At 39.2% G+C, this 21664-nt stretch overlaps 1 protein-coding gene across 2 annotated transcripts in view; it reads left to right on the top strand.

Moving 5' to 3' along the window:
- The window catches only part of LOC124605537 (nucleotide exchange factor SIL1), a 113456-nt gene extending 106749 nt beyond the window's left edge, over positions 1 to 6707 (top strand). For both annotated transcript variants that reach the window (XM_047137290.1, XM_047137291.1), the window contains exon 6: positions 6114 to 6707. In XM_047137290.1, the coding sequence (XP_046993246.1) occupies positions 6114 to 6410 (297 nt within the window). In that variant the 3' untranslated portion in view covers positions 6411 to 6707. The remainder of the gene's footprint in view (positions 1 to 6113) is intronic.
- Positions 6708 to 21664: the final 14957 nt, after the last annotated feature.

Raw genomic sequence — 21664 nt, 5'->3', positions numbered from 1 at the left:
TGCCACAAGCTCCTCTTCTCCCAAATTCTATTCAATACCTCCTGATTAGTTATGCGATCTACCCATCTAATCTTCAGCATTCTTCTGTAGCACCACATTTCGAAAGCTTCTATTCTCTTCTTGTCTAAACTATTTATCGTTCACGTTTCACTTCCATACTTGGCTACACTCCATACAAATACTTTCAGAAATGACTTCCTGACATTTAAATCTATACTCGATGTTAGCAAATTTTTCTTCTTCAGAAACGCTTTCCTTGCCATTGCCAGTCTACATTTTATATCCTCTCTACTTCGACCATCATCAGTTATTTTGCTCCCCAAATAGCAAAACTCCTTTACTACTTTAAGTGTCTCATTTCCTAATCTAATTCCCTCAGCATCACCCGACTCAATTCGACTACATTCCATTATCCTAGTTTTGCTTTTGTTGATGTTCATCTTATACCCTCCTTTCAAGATACTGTCCATTCCGTTCAGCTGCTCTTCCAAGTCCTTTGCTAATGTCATTGGCGAACCTCAAAGTTTTTATTTCTTCTCCATGGATTTTAATACCTACTCCAAACTTTTCTTTTGTTTCCTTTACTGCTTGCTCAATATACAAATTTAATAACATCGGGGATAGGCTACAACCCTGTCTCACTCCCTTCCCAACCACTGCTTCCCTTTCATGTCCCTCGACTCTTATAACTGCCATCTGGTTTCTGTACAAATTGTAAATAGCCTTTCGCTCCCTGTATTTTACCCCTGCCACCTTCAGAATTTGAAAGAGAGTATTCCAATCAACATTGTCAAAAGCTTTCTCTAAGTCTACAAATGCTAGAAACGTAGGTTTGCCTTTCCTTAATCTTTCTTCTAAGATAAGTCGTAAGGTAGTATTGCCTCACGTGTTCCAACATTTCTACGGAATCCAAACTGATCTTCCCCGAGGTCGGCCTCTACCAGTTTTTCCATTCGTCTGTAAAGAATTCGTGTTAGTATTTTGCAGCTGTGACTTATTAAACTGATAGTTCGGTAATTTTCACATCTGTCAACACCTGCTTTCTTTGGGATTGGAATTATTATATTTTTCTTGAAGTCTGAGGGTATTTCGCCTGTCTCATACATTTTGCTCACCAGATGGTAGAGTTTTGTCAGGAATGGCTCTCCCAAGGCTGTCAGTAGTTCTAATGGAATGTCGTCTACTCCTGGGGCCTTGTTTCGACTTAGGTCTTTCAGTGCTCTGTCAAACTCTTCACGCAGTATCGTATATCCCATTTCATCTTCATCTACATCCTCTTCCATTTCCATAATATTGTCTTCAAGTACATCGCCCTTGTATAGACCCTCTATATATTCCTTCCACCTTTCTGCTTTCCCTTCTTTGCTTAGAACTGGGTTTCCATCAAAGCTCTTGATATTCATGCAAGTGGTTCTCCTTTCTCCAAAGGTCTCTTCAATTTTCCTGTAGTCAGTATCTATCTTACCCCTAGTGAGATAAGCCTCTACACCCATACATTTGTCCTCTAGCCATTCCTGCTTAGCCATTTTGCACTTCCTGTCGATCTCATTTTTGAGTCGTTTGTATTGCTTTTTGCCTGCTTCATTTATTGCATTTTTATATTTTCTCCTTTCATCAATTAAATTCAATATTTCTTCTGTTACCCAAGGATTTCTACTAGCCCTCATCTTTTTACCTACTTGATCCTCTGCTGCCTTCGCTACTTCATCCCTCAAAGCTGCCCATTCTTCTTCTACTGTATTTCTTTCCCCCATTCCTGTCAATTGTTCCCTTATGCTCTCCCTGAAACCCTGTACAACCTCTGGTTCTTTCAGTTTATCCAGGTCCCATCTCCTTAAATTCCCATCTTCTTGCAGTTTCTTCAGTTTTAATCTAAAGTTCATAATCAATAGATTGTGGTCAGAGTCCACATCTGCCCCTGGGAATGTCTTACAATTTAAATCATGGTTCCTAAATCTCTGTCTTACCCTTATATAATCTATCTGATATCTTCTAGTATCTCCAGGGTTCTTCCATGTATACAACCTTCTTTCATGATTCTTGAACCAAATGTTAGCTGAGATTAAGTTATGTTCTGTGCATAATTCTACCAGGCGGCTTCCTCTTTCATTTCTTAGCCCCAATCCATATTCACCTACTATGTTTCCTTCTCTCCCTTTTCCTACTCTCGAATTCCAGTCACCCATGACCATAAAATTTTCGTCTCCCTTCACTACCTGAATAATTTCTTTTATCTCATCATACATTTCATCAATTTCTTCGTCATCTGCAGAGCTAGTTGGCATATAAACTTGTACTACTGTAGTAGGCGTGGGCTTCGTGTCTATCTTGGCCACAATAATGTGTTGACTATGCTGTTTGTAGTAGCTTACCCGCACTCCTATTTTTTTTATTCATTATTAAACCTACTCCTGCATTACCCCTATTTGATTTTGTATTTATAACCCTGTATTCACCTGACTAAAAGTCTTGTTCCTCCTGCCACTGAACTTCACTAATTCCCACTATATCGAACTTTAACCTATCCATTTCCCTTTTTAAATTTTCTAACCTACCTGCCCGAATAAGGGATCTGACATTCCATGCTCCGATCCGTAGAACGCAAGTTTTCTTTCTCCTGATAACAATGTCCTCCTGAATAGTCCCCGCCCGGAGATCTGAATGGGGGACTATTTTACCTCCGGAATATTTTACCCAAGAGGACGCCATCATCATTTAACCATACAGAAAAGCTGCATGCCCTCGGGAAAAATTACGGCTGTAGTTTCCCCTTGATTTCAGCCGTTTGCAGTACCAGTACAGCAATGCTTTTTTGGTTAGTGTTACAAGGCCAGATCAGTCAATCATCCAGACTGTTGCCCCTGCAACTAAAGACAAGGCTGCTGCCCCTCTTCAGGAACCACACATTTGTCTGGCCTCTCAACAGATACCCCTCTGTTGTGGTTGCACCTATGGTACGGCTATCTGTATCACTGAGGCACGCAAGACTCCCCACCAATGGCAAGGTCCATGGTTCATGGGGGGGGTACAAGTGGGTAGAGCAGTTCAAAAATGGTCACAGCTCAGTGACTGATGAATACTGTTCTGGCCGACCAGTTGCAGTTTCAACTCCCTCACTTGAAAGTTGAATTGATGACATTATTTGTGCCAACCTCCATGCGACTGTGGAAATGATAGTTGATTAGGTTCAAGTTAGTACTGGTATGGTTCATAACATTATCTGTAAGAAGCTGAAGTACCACAAAACATGCAATATGGGTCCCAAAGGAGTTGACTTGGCTACACAGGGAAACAAGGCTGAGAATGTGCACAGAGTTAAAGGAACATTATGAAAGAGAAGGTGAGCACTTCCTCAACAAAATTTTAGTTTGTGATGAAACTTGGATTCACTATTATGAGCCAGAATCAAAAAGTCAAAGCATGGAGTGGAAGCACACCAACTCACCTGTCAAGAAAAAATTCAAGACCCAAGCATCAGCAGAAGAGTCATGTCGACTGTGTTTTGGGATGCTGAAGGTCGAATTTTTTGTGGTTATCTCAAAGAGCTGCGTACACTGAACAGCCAATACTACCGGATGTGCTTTTAAACAAGGTGAAGTCAGCCATGTAAGAGAGACGTCGTACATCTCACAGGAGAGCTGTGATTCTCTAATAAGACAATGTACATCCTCATATTGCTCAACAAACCCGTGAACCCTTTGACAAACTAGGCTCTGGAGTACTGCCTTATCCCCCTTAATGTCCTGATCTAGCACCTAGTGTTTTCCACTTGTTTGGTGCACTGAAGGAGGCATTACGTGGGAAGAGGTTCCAGGATGAGGACGTGAAAAAGTTTGTGGGAAATTGGTTCAAACATCAAGATAAAGAGTTCTTTGCAGCTGGAATAAAAAAGCTTGTAGCCCATTCGAACAAATGTATAAATGTTCAAGGGGATTATGTTGCAAAGTAGAAAAAGTTTTGTTTTGGAAAAATAAACGCTTTTTTCTCCAGACCAATTTGTCTGTTTGATTATTGAATAACCCTTGTAAATAACAGTTTGTAAAAATATCATTGATATTAATAATGTGTTGTACTGGAAATCTGTTTTTTCTCCATTGAAACATTTTTATTTTTTTTAATTTTTTTTTATCTCCTACAAGAAAAAGAGGAGGCATGTCGAGTATCAGACATTCGACCAAGACAACATGGTCCAATTGCTGCCCATTGTGATTGATAATTTGAATAATGGGATTAAATGTAAAACATTGTTGCATAGATGAAACACTGGGTGATCAATATGCACATAAAAAAGACCAAGAGTGTTACAAGTTTTCTGGAAAATCCTTCTTCAGAGATAATAGAATGCACATACAGATATTCATACAGCTGCATGACTATGTTGTCCTGGCTGACTACATTGTGCTTGCACTGTAGTTGGTCTGTGGTGATGTGTTGTATCAGCAGAGTGGGCAAGGGGACAAAGAAACTAGGAGGGAAGGTTGGGGAAGCGTGGCTGATGGCTGGGAGCGAGGCACAGAAGACTCACAGAATAGGAATGAGGCAGGAGGAGTTACACACTTGTGGAGCAGCCATTGAAATTGTGCTAGTTGTTTCTGTGACTGTGTGGTCAACTCCACTCTTGGCCACAACTTGGCAATGGTAATTCATTTTGGTCTATTCCTGATTGGTAATTGTCAGCATAAAATGCGCTGTGCAGAAGTTAACAGCAGAGCTGGTATATGATATGAGTGTTTTTGCAGATTGTTCTGCCTTTAATAGAATATGATGGGTCTGTGATGAACTGAAATATGATTTGCTGAATGGGTGCATCAGACAGGCTTTGTGCCTAGTGGTGGGACAACCAACTGTTTTCAACAACCAACTGGTCAGTCGATCGTCGTTTCCTCCACCCAGTTTTTTTTTTTTTTTTTTTTTCCCCAAATAAAAAAAAAAAAAAAACTAAATGAAACTAGTCTCTGTGGCCATGTCAGCTATATGAATGTTTTCACTCACTCACTTGGGTCAAGTGGTTTCACTCAATGTGAGACAGTCGACTGAAACAAGACTCCATCAGCTGTGGCTGTTACATGAATGTTTTCACTCACGCGCCTGGTTTGAGTGGTTTCATTCAAAGCGAGACAACTGACTGAGATAAGTATCTGTCAGTTACATCAGTTATATACATGTTTTCACTCAGTCTCTGGGTTTCAGTAATTCACTCCCATACTTTCTCACCATTTCCCAGGGTGGTGGGGGGAGGGGGGGGGGGGTCTTTCGGGGGGTTGGCACATGGTGCCGCTGCCATGGCCGCCTCCTGCTGCTGCCAGGACCTGGTAGCGCAGTGGCTGGTGCAAGCGTAGCACTACTAGGACCCGTGCCAGCAGCAGTAGGATGCTGATGTGGAGGGTGCAGGACGCTCAGATACAACTAAAACGACTGATTGGTTTCACTGGAAAAGAAAGAATGAATAACTCAGTCAGTGCGCAAAACACCGCAGGATTGTGTCGACTGTTTTCATTCAGTAGCTCCAGTGGACTTGTTTCACTCAAAAGAACGAATGAATAATTCAACTGATACGTAAAGCTACAACCGAATGAGTCAGTTGTTTTCCGACAACCGACTGAATCGATTATTTTCTTTCGATTGCTCCCAACACTAATTGCACCTTGGTCTTCCAGAGGGTAGTATGATGGGAGTGTGGACTAGGATATTTCATAGATTTGGTGGGCAGTAGAATAACACTATGGGAGGAGTGAGAAGAACTGTAGATAGGATATTTTTTGTTTCCAGCCATAATGGTAAGTAATAGAAGCCCTGGAGACAACATGATTAAACAGCGAACCTCCCACACTTGCAGTCACTAGCAATTGCAATAGAAATGGGTTGCTCTCCTCATTAGAGATGATGACATATTTCTGTAATGGGACTTGATGAAGTATATGGCTTTCTTTGTAATTTATAAAGAAATTCAGACTAGTAATTTTCTTATTTGATAAAAAAAAAAAATGGAGGCTGGTCCTGTTTATCTCCCCAGTCAGTCAGTTATTATTTACGCAATGAAGCCTACTCAACGTAGTATATTTCTTTCACAATTTTTTTTTTCAGTGTTTTCAACTGCAGTATTATCTGTGCAGGTTCGACGGGATGACTTCAGTTCTGCAGTATCCCAGGGAGTGCCTGTTTTAACACACCATGATGCTGTAGAGAAGGCCGCAGGCGCAGTGCTTGCATTGGCACGAGGACCATGTCACAAAGAATATCGCGGAAACAGTCGGCTAATTTCAGTAATTAATGAACTCCGTGTGTGGTACAGTGAACTAGCATCACGAGAGACACAGCCAGATGGACAGTACTTCTCTGGTCTTTTTGAGCTTTTTGATCAACTTAGTATTGAAGTTGGAATCAAAACTGGAACTAAAGATGAACTTTGACTGTGATTGAGTGTGAAATAAATTGTGCATTATATGAAAGTTCCTAGGACATGGTTCATAGTCTTATGATTTTTTGTGTATGTGTTTGTATAAATAGTATGTGGACTTTTGCAATTAAATTTGAGACTTGATCCGCATACAAAACAACAAAGGGACCCTCTGCTAAGTGGAGATTGTTTTGGATGGAAATAGTGTTTATGGAAGTATGTTGAATTCATTTTTTATTAAAATTTGAGATGTATTTATTTTTTGTAGCTTGTGCAGCTAATAATTTTAAATTTATTTTTGAAGGGAGAACTAAGCTTTTTCATTTTGAGGACTTTTCATTTGGAATACTGCATTCATTGAAAAAAGACAGAGAACAGACAGTTTTGAGAGAATGGGTAGAACCAATTATGAGCAAGTTTAAATCCTGAGTCCATATTTGTTATTTTTTTTTATCACAACAGAAATATAAAGCACACTCAAGAAAAGTTTTCATGAGAAATGTCGGTAGTGTAACCAGGTGATTGTTTCCTACCTCATGGGCTGCTGCAGAGGAGGAGAGATGAGGGAGAAACAGGACCTGCCTCTTCATCACAGGATAAGCAACACACTGGATCCAATATTGCATACACAATGCCTGTTACACTGCTGTAGTGCACTGCATTGTTTCGGAATGATCTGTATTGGTCTGAAGTCATCCAGCTTCCACAGATTCCTCCACTCTCAAGAAAGTCCCAAGTCTTAGTGTGTGATTGTAGTAGCTCAGTGAAATCCAGTCCGTGAATTAGGTTCCCTCACGTTTCCCTGCAATGAGTGCTTTGAAGTGTTATTGCTGTATTGGAAACAAGACAAAACACTTCAAGGGTTCGATGCCAGTAATATATGCAAAATTATGAGACTTTGTTGCATCCCAGGAAATACGGGGGATGTGGAGAGAGAGAGAGAGAGAGAGAGAGAGAGAGAGAGAGAGAGAGAGAGACACTCTCATACTTCCCTATCATTATGCCCAAACTCCATTGGCATACAGTTTCTTTCACTATGCTGTGGCCAAATGAAACTTCCAGTGGGTGCAGATCCAGGTAATATGATACTTTTCCTTGATATTTGCATGAATTTCCTATTGTATGTCATTCACATATCTGCTCATTTTGAGTTCATTCTTTGCAATTTTGAATTAAGAACAATGTTAATGACCATGTAAATAAATATTGCTGTGGTGCAGTTAAAAGCAAGTGAAAACTATAAATGTTGTATTTCCTGAGTATATGGAGCTCTGCTGTATGGTCTAATGATGACAGCATCCTCCTGTGTAAAATATTCCAAAGGTAAAATTGTCATCTACCAGGTGTACCATATGAAATGAGCGTTAAGATACAAATGTGTCAATAGGGAACATTTGTTGTGAATGAGCCTTAATTTTTTTTTTTTGTTTGGTTGGTATGACATCTGTCAAAGATATTCACTATACATCAAGTCATGTAACAAACAACATATGTTTTCATCATGTTAACAATGTTGAATTGTGTATCAGAACGTGATGATTTACGGAAAGCATTAATTTTTTGTTTTCATTTGAAAAAAAGTGCTGTCGAGGCATATGGTGATCATGCTCTATCAGAAGCAACATGCAAAAGATGGTTTCAACGGTTCAGAAATAATGATTTTGATGTAAGAAATGAAGAACATAGAAGACCACCAAAAAAGTTCGAAGATGCCGAATTGCAAGCAATATTGGATGAAGATGATACTTTAAGTCAGAAGCAAATGGCATCAATGCTAAATGTTGCACAACAAACATTATCTGACCGTTTGAAAGCTATGGGAAGATCCAAAAGTGTGGAAAATGGGTGCCACATGAATTGCATGAAAAACAGATGGAAAACCAAAAAACCGTTTGTCAAATTTTGCATCAAAGACATGAAAGAAAATCAATTTTGCATCGAATTGTTACTAGCGATGATAATGGATTTATTTTAAGAATCCTATGGGAAAAATCATGGGTTAATCTGGGACAACCATCAACATCGACTGCAAAACCAGATCGATTTGGCAAGAAGACAATACTCTGTGTTTGGTGGGATCAGAAATGTGTGTTGTATCATGAGCTTCTAAAACCCGGTGAAACTGTGAATACTAATTGCTACAGACAACAAATGATCAATTTGAACTATGCATTGACCAAAAAAAAGACCATAATAGGCCAGAGGACATGGCAAAGTAATTTTTCTACACGACAATGCACCTGCACACAAAGCAAAACTGGTTCAGGATACAATCAAAACACTTGGCCGGCAGCTGCTACCCCACCCGCTGTATTCACAAGACTTGGCCCCTTCTTACTACCATTTGTTTTCATCAATGGAACACGCATTGGCTGAGGAACACTTCCATTCCTACGAAGAAGTCGAAAATTGGGTGTCTGATTGGTTTGCTTCAAAAGACGAACATTTCTATTGGTGTGGTGTCCACAAATTGCCAGAAAGGTGGTCAAAATGTATAGAAAGCAATGGCCAGTACTTTGAATAAAATGTTTTTACTTTTCAATTCAAAATTAGTGTTTCATCTTCACAAAAAAACGCTCATTTCATACAGGTACACCTGGTATTCTGACGTCTTGAGTGGGGACTACTCAGGAGGATGTCATTAGAAAAAAAAGAAAAGAAACTGACATTTTATAAGCCTCAGTGTGAAATGTTAGATGCCTTAATCATGTAAGTACAGGGTGCGGCTGCATTCATAGCATGATTTGACTTGCGTAGTACAATGATGTACTGTAGGCCTGCATGCCAGCTCGAGCTGCATTCGTGTACTACTGAGCTGCCATTTCGAGAGTGACAGTGATATGGAGTGGTCGAGTGCACAGCATCGTGCCTTTGCTGTTGAAAGTTATTTAAAGAATACTGACTCTGTTATTGCAACCCAGTGTCTATTTCGGCAACATTTCAACCTGGGACGTCATGGGAAAGTTCCAGATGGATGGACCATTGTGAGGCGGGTACATGCCTTTCTTACAACAGGTTCTGTTTGCAATGGCAAACGGGGGAGAAGTGAAAGAACTGTGCGGACACCAAAAGTCATGGAAAATGTTCGTGCTGCACTATTGCGTAGCCCAAAATGATCTGCTCGTTGTCATACACAAACTGTGAATATGTCTGAGCTGTCATTCAGAAGAATATTGCATGCAGATCTGGAAATTAGGCCTTGCAATTGGGTTTCACGTGAAACATTCTGCTTAACCATGCATGATCTCCTTCGCCAAAATCCACAAATGTTGCACACCAGCCTGACGTCAGATGAAGCTCATTTCGAGTTATGTGGTTCAGTGAATAAACAGAATATGTGTTATGGAGCGATGTAAACCTGCATGAAATGCACATCAAGCCCTTGCACAGTTTTCATGTCACAGTGTAATGTGGAGTTGCTTCCTTTGGGATTATCGGCCCTTACTTCTTTGAGGATGACAGCGGTGTGGCTGTAACTTGCCGTTGTGCAGAGGGGGCATCATTTGACAGGAGTCATATTCAAAAAGTATTCCATGCAATGGATAATGACATACACATTAGTAAATGGCATACCTTTAACTATTAATTGACATAAGAGCTAATAAATAAATTACAGTTACTGTCTGATGGTTTGTTTTTAATATCCTACTACGAATGCCGCTGCACCCTGAATGTTGGAGAACTAAAAGGGCAGTGGACAGGTTGAAGCTACATATAGTGGGAAGGAGTCAATTGCTATGGCAGGCTTAAGAGGATTTTTGAGCTGTTGAGTACATGGTTATCAACATGCAATTAATATGGACAGTGTAGGACTAGGACTAATAATCAACAACAAACTAGGAATGCCATTGAAGTACTACAGACAGTATAGTGAGTAGCTTATCATAGTCAAGACAAGACACAAAGTTAAGACCCACAATAGTAATACAAGGATAAGTATCTACTAACGCTGCAAATGGGAAAGGGATAGAAGAAAATGTAAGACAACATGAGGAAAAGATAGATTGCTATTCATCATAAACTTGAAATGCTGAGTTGCAGAAAGGCACAACAAAAAGACACTTTCACATTAGCTTTCTGCCAAAGCCTTCTTCAGAAAAGGAAACACAAACATTTATTCACACAAACAAGCACACCTCATGCACCTGAACTGGAAGGCAACTTTCACATAGAATTACGTGACAGTTTCATCCCAGCCCGAGCTGCTGGAGATGGGGGTCATATGTGTCTGAGGTGTGCTTGCTTCTTTGGATGAATGTATCTGTCCTGTCTGTGTCAGTGTGTGTGCTTCCTCTTCCAAAGAAGGTTTTGGCCGAAAGACAATGTGTGTTTTTTTATACTGTGCCTGTCTGCAAATCAATGTGTCATATTTACGGTGAGAAGCAATCTGTCTTTTCCTTATATTGTTGATTCCCATTGTTGAAGGTGTGATAAACAAAGCTGCACACGAAAGGCTAGCTGTTTAAAGCAGTTGATTGTAGATTAGCACAGAAAATGAACTTGAATCAAGCTGAACTCTGAAATCTGTCTTGCATAAATGTTAATCTCAGACTAAATCATCGAAAGTTAAGATCATCTTTCACTGCCAAAATTTATGGCTCAAGTCAAGTTCAACTGCAATTGTGAATTCATGCCCTATTGACATTACAAAACACATTTTTTGTTTCCGCTACCAATAATGAAAACCTCTTACAGAAATGACTCAATAACAGTAACTACACAATTTGTATTACATTTTTAAGTACTGAATATGTACTTATGCTGCTGTGACAAATGCACATATGTTGACAAACATAATATTAGTAAACATAATTAAATCAATTAAAGTGATATTCATGAACAAGTGAAGAAAATTGTCGCGGTGGCTCAGTTGTTGCATCCTGAAGCATAGTACAGAGGATCTCTCAGGTTCGATCCATGTCGGTTCTCTGAATTTTTATTTTCCAATTTGCCACTTCCTTCACCTCTTTCATTGATTGCTAATGCACAAAATGCCAAGTTGTTTACATTTAGTACTCAGAGTGACACTAAATTGTGTGGCAGCTATTATAGTCACAGCATTTTTCTTGTGCAATATAGGTTTCAGTGCATTAGATGAGCAGCTCAAAACAGATATCATCATATTTGATAGAAGATTCTAGGAAGAAATTCAAGTAGCTACAGAAAATGAAATCAATGAGAGTTACAACAGGGATGAATGTGCAGGTGTGTTGTTATGATGCAAGAGCCATGAATTGTCTCACCACATTATAGGACGTTTCCTTCTCGCAGGTGTCGCAAACACATCTCGCTATTAACAGTTTACCCCTGTGGCACAAATTTCGTATTATCTAATCCTTCGAAGTCAAAGAAAACTATCAGCGTAGATTTGACATTTGACCTGACCTGATGAGCTCTTTTTTAGTCTTGGAGAACTTTTCCTAAATCATTGTGAAGATTGAACCTAGTCAACATCATAACCGTAGGCCCACATCTCATCACCAGTTATGATTCTCATAAGGAATGTCTCGTTCTCATTTGCACAATCCAAAAGCTCTTCACAGACTTTCTGGTCGTGAGTAATGAGCTGTGGGACCAACTTGGCATCAACTTGATGCATTCCAAGATACTGTGGCAGAATTTCATGACATGATCCAACAGAGATGTTAAATTCTTCTGCACTCTCTCAGACAGTCAGTGTTTGACTGGCAAACACAATTTTGTTGGCAGATGTCCAAGGGCATCCTGAACGAGGGTTATCTTTAGCTCCCATCTGGTCATTTTTAAACTGTGTAAACCATTCGCAGCACTGAGTATGGCTGAAGCAGTCATTACCATAGGCTTACTTCATTGTCTGGCATCTCTCTGTAAAGGTTTCCATGAGTTTCCACAAAATTTACTGTAGACATGTTTTCCTCTACCACAGCTATCTCGAAATTTGCAAACTGTGTGACACAATGTTCTATTCAATACAGCACTGAACAATAACTAACAGGCATATGACAATGAAATTTCTAGCAGTTACATATTAAACACAGACGTGTGCAGGGATGTGAACCGCATTTCGCTGCAATACACCATTGGTGTGAAATTATGCATGTTCCAGAATTTTTTGAACAGACCTTGTAAATGGAGGGGAAAAGTCAGTATTTTTAGATCACACAAGGCAGTTCTGCACGAGTCTGCTTTTTATTCAAAATTGTCCTAACGATATTTTTTGTGTTATAGACTAGAGCAGCTGGAGACAAGTCTTGTGTGCATAAGGTGTGTGTGTGGGGGGGAGGGGGGGGGGGGGGGGGCGCAAACTGCGACCAGTCCGGCACACAATTGCAATGTGCCAGGAAGTTTCTTTCCAAAAGGATGCAAAATTTGCTCATGGTTCCTGATACACCCACCCAAAAAAGTTCTTAAGTGGAAATACTAACTGGAAAAGAAAAAGGCGGCAAGTTCATACTCGTACCACAAATTTCACTCATATCAATTAACTTCACATTCAACTTTGAAAGGCTCAACTTTTTGGTAAGATTAGTGTACAACTACCAATAAAACAAAAGGGCAAACATTCCATTGTTGCAGAGTAAATTTAAAAGAACAGAATTTCTCATACAGACAACTGTATACTGTATAGCCCAAATCAAAACGCCAATTGTAGTTTATAACAGTATACTCTGAATAAGTTAGATGGGATGCAACTGATATGGTAGGTGCACTTTTCAGGAAACAAATGGAAAATACCAAGTGAAGCTAGTATCAAATATAAGTTGTAAGTGTTATGTAATATTCTCTGAAAATAATTGTATGGAGTTTAGCTTTACAGTCAAGTTGAACATGGACAATAAACAGAACAGACAAGAAGAATGTAGAAGTTCTTGAAACAGAAAAATGCTGAATATTACTCAGTTTGTGACGTTTACCTGCTTTATTTGTTGATAGTCCTTGGTGTCAACATACTGCATTTTTATACTGGCTGAAAAATGGGGAATGGGGGTGGAAGTTCAACACTGACTATTGTAAATGACGTAGCCGACAGTTGCACAGTTGTGTTTCATAGTTATTTACTTTCACAGTTCACAACCCCCCAATATTACACAGTTAATATGGCCAGTTCACTACTGGTTAACTTTTGATAAGCCTCATTAATAGTTTGCAGGCAAACATCAGCATACTGCTACAGTAGTTTACCGTTGAACATCTATGAGCAGTAAAAACGTAACCACACAGTTCTTGCAGAATAATAGGGTACGTGTGGCACTACTGAACACATTGTCATTATTTTAACACATGGCCTATTTGTGTTACACTTATTTCACGGTTAAATTCATGCATTGTTGTTGACGTAACCAATACAATTTCTTGTCTGAAAATCGGCCATGGACTGACTGTCGGGATAAAAAATCGGACCTTTATACATCCACATTATAATAGGTACTGAAACTATACACTGTTCAATGTTTAACTTATAGAAATTACCATTAAAACATAATTCATTCAATTAACTGAATATATAGAAAAATTCCTTCTTTTTAACAGTTTCTTCTACTACAAGGGTTAGGCCAAATTACTTGTTTAAATGATAAAATTAACAGCTATAGTTATACAAACAAGACTTTTGACAAACCTGGTAATTATTTTGGAAATAATTAATGGCTGGCTTTGTTAATAAGTTTTCAAATGGAGACAAATAAATACTTTAAGAATCATAGTACTTCTTCTCCAAAATGTTTATAATTAGTACATAATTTATATTTGTTTGTTAGTCAACAATAAAATCTAAGTCACTAAACAATTACTGATTTCACCGTATAACAAAAGATGTTAACTAGGAATAGTCAAAATAAATTAGGAAATTGATGACATGCACAAAATTAGACCTGGTCTTTAGGTCCTTAAGACTGATGGCCAACCTTTCTCTTTTAAGAAAATGCAGATTATACTTAGGTATGTCAGTGGTAATTAGAGAAAAATGAAAATAAAATGAATTTCAGGAGGCAGATGGCAAAACAAGAGAGGAAGTAAGAAGATCCCAGCTTGCTTCATCACAAGTTTGCCTTGTCTAATGAAGGGGCACTGAATCAAATTGGAGAGAATAGAACTTCAGGACACAACTTGACTAAAAAAAAAGGATAAGCTGATAAGATACAAAACAATTATTATTTGGCAGTATGTTTTCAGTATCTATGTATCCCATAGTTGAGATGTGTCTCTACCACAGTTACCAACAATGGCTTGTTTCTGCATGTATTCCATGAGAATGAAAGATGATGATAGATTTACCTTCCTGTCTCAGGTAATACTCATAATTCAGAAATCTGACTTCTGTGTGTCTTACACTGACAAGTTTAAAACCACAAAAGGACAATTCATTCTGGACCCAAGAATATTGAGTTTTACTGTGTTTGAAATTACTAATTGGAAATATGTTGCACTGTTCAGCAATTACAGAACTCTAATGTTCATTACAAAACTACACAGCTGGCCATCAGTTCCATTGCAGTGGCATGCAAAAAAGCCAAACTGGCTTTCTTAGATATGCTCAGGATTAACGTTTCTGTGCATCTACACAAATAAGTATGAGTAACGTGATTTACAAACACATCTATAAATAAGGAATGATTATGTAGTGAATTTCTCATTCAGAAATTGTGTATAAATGTTATTTGTTTGCGAGAAAATCGTGTTATATGTCATGTAAAATAGAAGAAATACCGTGTGTCTGCAAAGTCTCTCCGCAGTGGCAAGACCCTCCAATGTCTCACCTTGTGGGCCACATAAAGGTGACAACACACACAACTCTCAACTGTACATGTTCCATGGACCTGCAGTGGTAGGGTGGGCGTAGTAGTGATGAGTGTGCATTGCAGCTTTTGTCTAGTTCTTCTGCAAGCTCAGTTCAGCGAGAATGCTTACTATTGCAGAGAGAGCATTTATAATGGGCGAAGTTTCCTGTCCAGAAGGAAACTTTAAAGAGCATTTGAGACGACAATTTACATTTGCGTTTTCCTGCTTTGAGGTGTCCACATCGTGACACTGTACATGGTTTAATCCACAGATTTCAGACAACAGGTTCAGTTCATGATGCACCACGAACTGGTAGACCCACAATTTTAACAGAGGGGAAGCTTGACATTTTTGACATCACAGGGTCCAACGAAATCAGAGAGGAGATTATCGCAAGAGGCTAAGTCTCTTCTATGACAGCACATAAGACCATAACCATAGAACTAGGGATGTATCCATATAAAATTACTGCTGTACAATAATTACATTGTATGGACAATGGAGAATGAATGGCATACAGGTATTTTGAAAGGTTTCAGCAATTTGTTAACCTACATGGAGTTGCTATTTTAGATTGAGCCTTTTACACTTGAGGCTTGGTTTCACCTATCTGGTTACATCAACGCCCAAAATTCACGGATTTGGTCACCAGAAAATCAATATGCCTTAAGGGAAACATCATTGCATGCAGAGAAAATTGGAATGTGGGTTGCCATAACATGAGTGCGAACTGTTGTTGTTGTGGTCTTCAGTCCTGAGACTGGTTTGATGCAGCTCTCCATGCTACTCTATCCTGTGCAAGCTCCTTCATCTCCCAGTACCTACTGCAACCTACATCCTTCTGAATCTGTCTAGTGTATTCATCTCTTGGTCTCCCTCTACGATTTTTACCCTCCACACTTCCCTCCAATACTATATTGGTGATCCCTTGATGCCTCAGAACATGTCCTACCAACCGATCCCTTCTTCTAGTCAAGTTGTGCCACAAACTTCTCTTCTCCCCAATCCTATTCAATACCTCCTCATTAGTTATATGATCTACCCATCTAATCTTCAGCATTCTTCTGTAGCACCACATTTCGAAAGCTTCTATTCTCTTCTTGTCCAAACTAGTTATCGTCCATGTTTCACTTCCATACATGGCTACGCTCCATGCAAATACTTTCAGAAATGACTTCCAGACACTTAAATCTATACTCGATGTTAACAAATTTCTCTTCTTCAGAAACGCTTTCCTTGCCATTGCCAGTCTACATTTTGTATCTTCTCTATTTAGACCATCATCACTTATCTTGCTCCCCAAATAGCAAAACTCCTTTACTACTTTAAGTGTCTCATTTCCTAATCTAATTCCCTCAGCATCACCCGACTTAATTCAACTACATTCCATTATCCTCGTTTTGCTTTTGTTGATGTTCATCTTATATCCTCCTTTCAAGACACTATCCATTCCGTTCAACTGCTCTTCCAAGTCCTTTGCTGTCTCTGACAGAATTACAATGTCATCGGCGAACCTCAAAGTTTTATTTCTTCTCCATGGATTTTAATACCTACTCCAATTTTTTCTTTTGTTTCCTTCACTGCTTGCTCAATATACAGATTGAGAGTGTGAATTATAAGGCCAATTTCTTTCAGCACTACTGTCACTTCTAATGTTAAAGTGTTCCCAGATAATTTATCCATTTATTATGCTGTTGAATAAAAATGAGATAGATCATTCATTTTTACAAGACAACACTACTGTTCTTATGGCACACCAGTCCCTATGACTTTTAGATTGAATCTTTGGAGACACACTAATTATGAAGGAACTCTGGCCCCCATGCTCACCAGATTTGTGCATCATAACCAACCAAAGACAATAAATAGATGAACTAAAGAAAGCAATAACTGATTATCTGCTGTATTCAAGTGCATGTTAAACACTGGTAAAGGTGTTCACAAATAAATGTAACGTGCTGAACTAAGCCTTAAGAAAGAGGAAAACATATTCAGCACCTACTGTGATATTGGTGAGACAGAGTATTTGTCATTAAAATAATTAATTTCATTGCTTTAATTGTAATAATTTTCACTCCCATCTCCCAACATAACTGCAGCCACTAGCAGTGAAACCTGGCCCCTAGTTTATACAGGGTGTTACAAAAAGGTACAGCCAAACTTTCAGGAAACATTCCTCACACACAAATAAAGAAAAGATGTTATGAGGACATGTGTCCGGAAACACTTAATTTCCATGTTGGAGCTCATTTTAGTTTCGTCAGTATGTTCTTCCACCTACGCTCAATGGAGCACGTTATCATGATTTCATACGGGATACTCTACCTGTGCTGCTAGAACATGTGCCTTTTCAAGTACTACACAACATGTGGTTCATGCACAATGGAGCTCCTGCACATTTCAGTCGAAGTGTTCGTACGCTTCTCAACAACAGATTCTGTGACCGACGGATTGATAGAAGCGGACCAATTCCATGGCCTCCACGCTCTCCTGACCTCAACCCTCTTGACTATGGGGGCATTTGAAAGCTCTTGTCTACGCAACCCCGGTACCAAATGTAGAGACTCTTCGTGCTCGTACTGTGGACGGCTGTGATACAATACGCCATTCTCCAGGGCTGCATCAGTGCATCAGGGATTCCATGTGATGGAGGGTGGATGCATGTATCCTCACTAACGGAGGACATTTTGAGCATTTCCTGTAGCAAAGTGTTTGAAGTCACACTGGTACGTTCTGTTGCTGTGTGTTTCCATTCCATGATTAATGTGATTTGAAGAGAAGTAATAAAATGAGCTCTAACATGGAAAGTAAGCGTTTCCAGACACATGTCCACATAACATATATTCTTTCTTCGTGTGTGAGGAATGTTTCCTGAAAGTTTGGCTGCACCTTTTTGTAACACCCTGTATAGTGACATGAATGTACTGCCAACCTTAACACGTCCAGCAAGGCAAGACATGCAGAGCTCACCTCTGTGGAATGACTTTGCAGATACACTATCTACTGGCACACATCAGAATTCAACAGCAGGAGGATCATGGCTTATCAAGACTGATGTATAGTTCCACAATGGGATCCCATGACTGTTATTCAAGTATGCAACTGATAGATTCATGGGGCCATAGTCATCCAGGATCTCACCTGCCAGAGTGAATAGTGTCCAAGAAGACACACATGTTATTTGCTTGACCACGCAGAATCTTACAGCTGCATCATTTACAAGAGTCAGAAAATTCTTGTTTGCAGCAAGACAATTGGAACACCACAGGCTGTCAGCTTGGAGACCAAATATATTTCTCTTGACATGGTCCCACAGCAAACTGTGCCCAAAGACAACAATGAATACAGGATTGACACTATGTCATTTTTTCAGATGAGTCCCAATTCTATGTACAGATCATCAAGGATGTATCTGTCTGTGGAGGCTTCTAGGAGAATGAATGTTGCCAGATTGCATTCAATATCATGTACAAGCCCAGCACCAAACTTGATGCTACTGGGTACCATTGGATACATGGACACAATCATCCCTGGTTTACGTAGCTGGTAATTTGGCCATCAGTCATTATATTTCTGATGTGTAACGGCCAGTGGCTGTGCTCTATCTTTGTGACATTATCTTTCAAAAATGTAACACAGGATCATATGTTCCTTGTTCTGTCCAGGCTATACAGTGGGTGTTCAATATTGCTCTAGCCAGTCAACTTTCTCCAGATCTCCCATCTGTTAAAAACATCTGGTGATGTGTTGTAGAAAGACTGACTCACTACCCACAAACAGCAATGAGATCAGGCACTGAGCTGTAACAGCATGCAATGACGTACCCAAACATATCAGCCACGTTCATTTCAATTCAGTGCATAGCCAGTTTATTGCCATTTTTGCTGCCATAGGTGGCAACTTGGCGTACTAAATTTCACACTTTGTTTACCCCCAAATCACCTTTAAATTTAATAATGTATTGTTCCTACTATACTGCATATGCAAAATAAATAAACTTTCATTATTTTCTGCCCATCTCAAGGTTGCAGGTTTAATGGCCAGCAATGTATAAGCCGTTAATTCTTGTGCACTGTCACCCACCCCCATGGCCAAGGTTGCTAATGCACACTTGTGCGGTGGTGCTCAACCTTGGGGTAAACCAGTTTGAATCCTGGTGGTAGAGGAAGTATTCACTGTCAGTATCTGACGAGCAAATAGAGGAGAGGTGATGGCGTAAAGTTTCATGTGCTAATGTCATAGTTTAAATACCAAAGCTCCTGCAGTGTCTCATGAAGTGAGGGCCTACGTGTTGATGGTAATCCATCTGTCAGACGGGGATGTCAAGCTTGGCGCCACCTTGGTGCTATGTGCCAGCATGGGGTTTCACCCTCTCCCCCCTCTCATCATCATCATCATCATCATCATCATCATCATATAACATTACACTCCACTCCACTCCACTCCACTCCGCACACACACAGACAAGACATCATACATATAACATTGCAAATTCGTAATGGAGCATGTTATGAATAAATAAACAAAAAAGTGTCACTTTCTCCATAAGCAACCTACAAACAGAGCTTTGCAACAGCTTACCACATGCAAGTTCAGTGTCGTTGTACTGTGAGATTTAAGTTTTTCAGAGTTCTTCATCAATGTCTGATACTCTTTAGTGTCCTTCTGCTCTAATTTCCTCGATTTACTTTTGGGCTTTGGCACCAATTTTTATAAGGATCAATAAAGAAAATAATTTCAAATAATACAAGGACAGTTGTTTATTATAGTAACAGGCTATATAGTACCAAAATACAATGTCAGGGATGTTTTGCTATTAGCAATATTTGTCATTCCTTGACTATATCTACCATTGCTCTAATACGAATTTACCATTACAGTTTTTGAAACCTACCTTACATTCAATTTTTTCTCATACCTTTCTACTTTATTTTTCTTTCAATATATTACACTCCCAAGCCTTATTTTAAGTCTAGAGGGACAAGTGTAATTCCTTAAATGATATAATGGCAAAAGGTTCTGGGCCATCAGGAAGAAAAGTTTGTCACATTTGGTTCTCAATCTGATTTAATTAACTGCCCTCTGTGTGTTTCTCATGGTGAAAGTGTATTTTGAATTTTTTTTATCCATTGCATCTTTGCCACATAGAGAAAGATCTCCTGACCAATATGCGAAGAAAACATCAGGAGGTGTAGATAGAACCAGGAACTGCATGACCTAATGAAACAACCAAACACTGTACAGAAAATGAGAGTGCAGAGAATAAGCCTGGCAGGGCACACTGCCAGGAAGCCAGACACTTGTTCAAGTGGAAGACCAAGGAAGCAATGGGAGGATGAACTGCAGCTCGGTGTCCATAAAACTGGATCCAAAATGGCACAATATCGTCATCTATGAAGGGACAATGCAAAGTCAGCACACAATGTTCTCAGGGTCTGTGATCACTAATACATATGTATGCCAATTACACATACTTCAATTAATGTGAGGTTATACGTTCCTTACAGGTACCATCTGACGATCTGTGTACAGTCACTACACACAGCTATCTTCAAAATGTTGTGGGGCTACTTTCCTTTCAGGAGTATGAAAGTGAATATGCCAGGTGCTGCATTATGTCTCACAAACTTACAGGATATTTCAGCAGCGTTGCACCTTTTTTTGCCAAAAAGAAGCAGTTATTGTGTATTAGAAGAAGAAATTGGTCAGCATTGGGAACTACACTTGACCAATTATACTTCTTAGTAGAAGTGTGTAACACTTTCAGAGGGTGCCGTACCAAGGTGATCTGGAGTATTTATCATCATGATGATGTTGAGGACTCATCAGTTGATTAACAACAGAGGCACTGTGATACAATTAGACTTCCAATTTAAATTAACAGTTTTCTTCGCACAGTTTCATATTTATGTGCTGCGAAAGAATTGTTTAAGAGCAAAGCACCTTTTCTACAACAAACATTATACTAGATACGCTACAGGGAGAAATTCAAATATTAAACTGGAAACGTATAAGACCAAGAGAGCAGTCGGAACAGAACTGATGCTAGTACACAGTGCTATTTCCGAAATGTACATTCCTCCATTGTTAATCAGAGAAGTTACTACTTACATTGTCAGCATAAATGAAAATGCTTTCCTGTGGTGTGCTACAATTACGGAGATCACGCTACATGTCTTACAAGTACTAGTAGTATGAGTTTTATTTGTTCTTGGCTCATATTTTACAACCGTACAGAAATGCCTTTGTAATACCGATTTAAATAAATACGTAGTTTTACAGATAAAGCACAAAAAGGAACACAAAGTAGACAATATTTTCACAATTAAGAATCACTGTTTTTACCCAGATAAGCACTAAGAATCAAATGTGTGCCACAACACAGACATAAGCAAAAACAAATGAAAATAAATTTACAGTCAAGTTGTTATGCATAAACATAGACAAATTCTGTATAACCATAAGCACTATTATTTCAACAGACACACACTAATATACAGCACCAAATGC

Source organism: Schistocerca americana, chromosome 3 (assembly GCF_021461395.2).
Source record: "Schistocerca americana isolate TAMUIC-IGC-003095 chromosome 3, iqSchAmer2.1, whole genome shotgun sequence".
NCBI classification, from domain to species: Eukaryota; Metazoa; Arthropoda; class Insecta; order Orthoptera; family Acrididae; genus Schistocerca; species Schistocerca americana.
The sequence above is the reverse complement of the archived record's forward strand: the minus strand, read 5'-3'. Positions and strand labels throughout refer to the sequence as shown.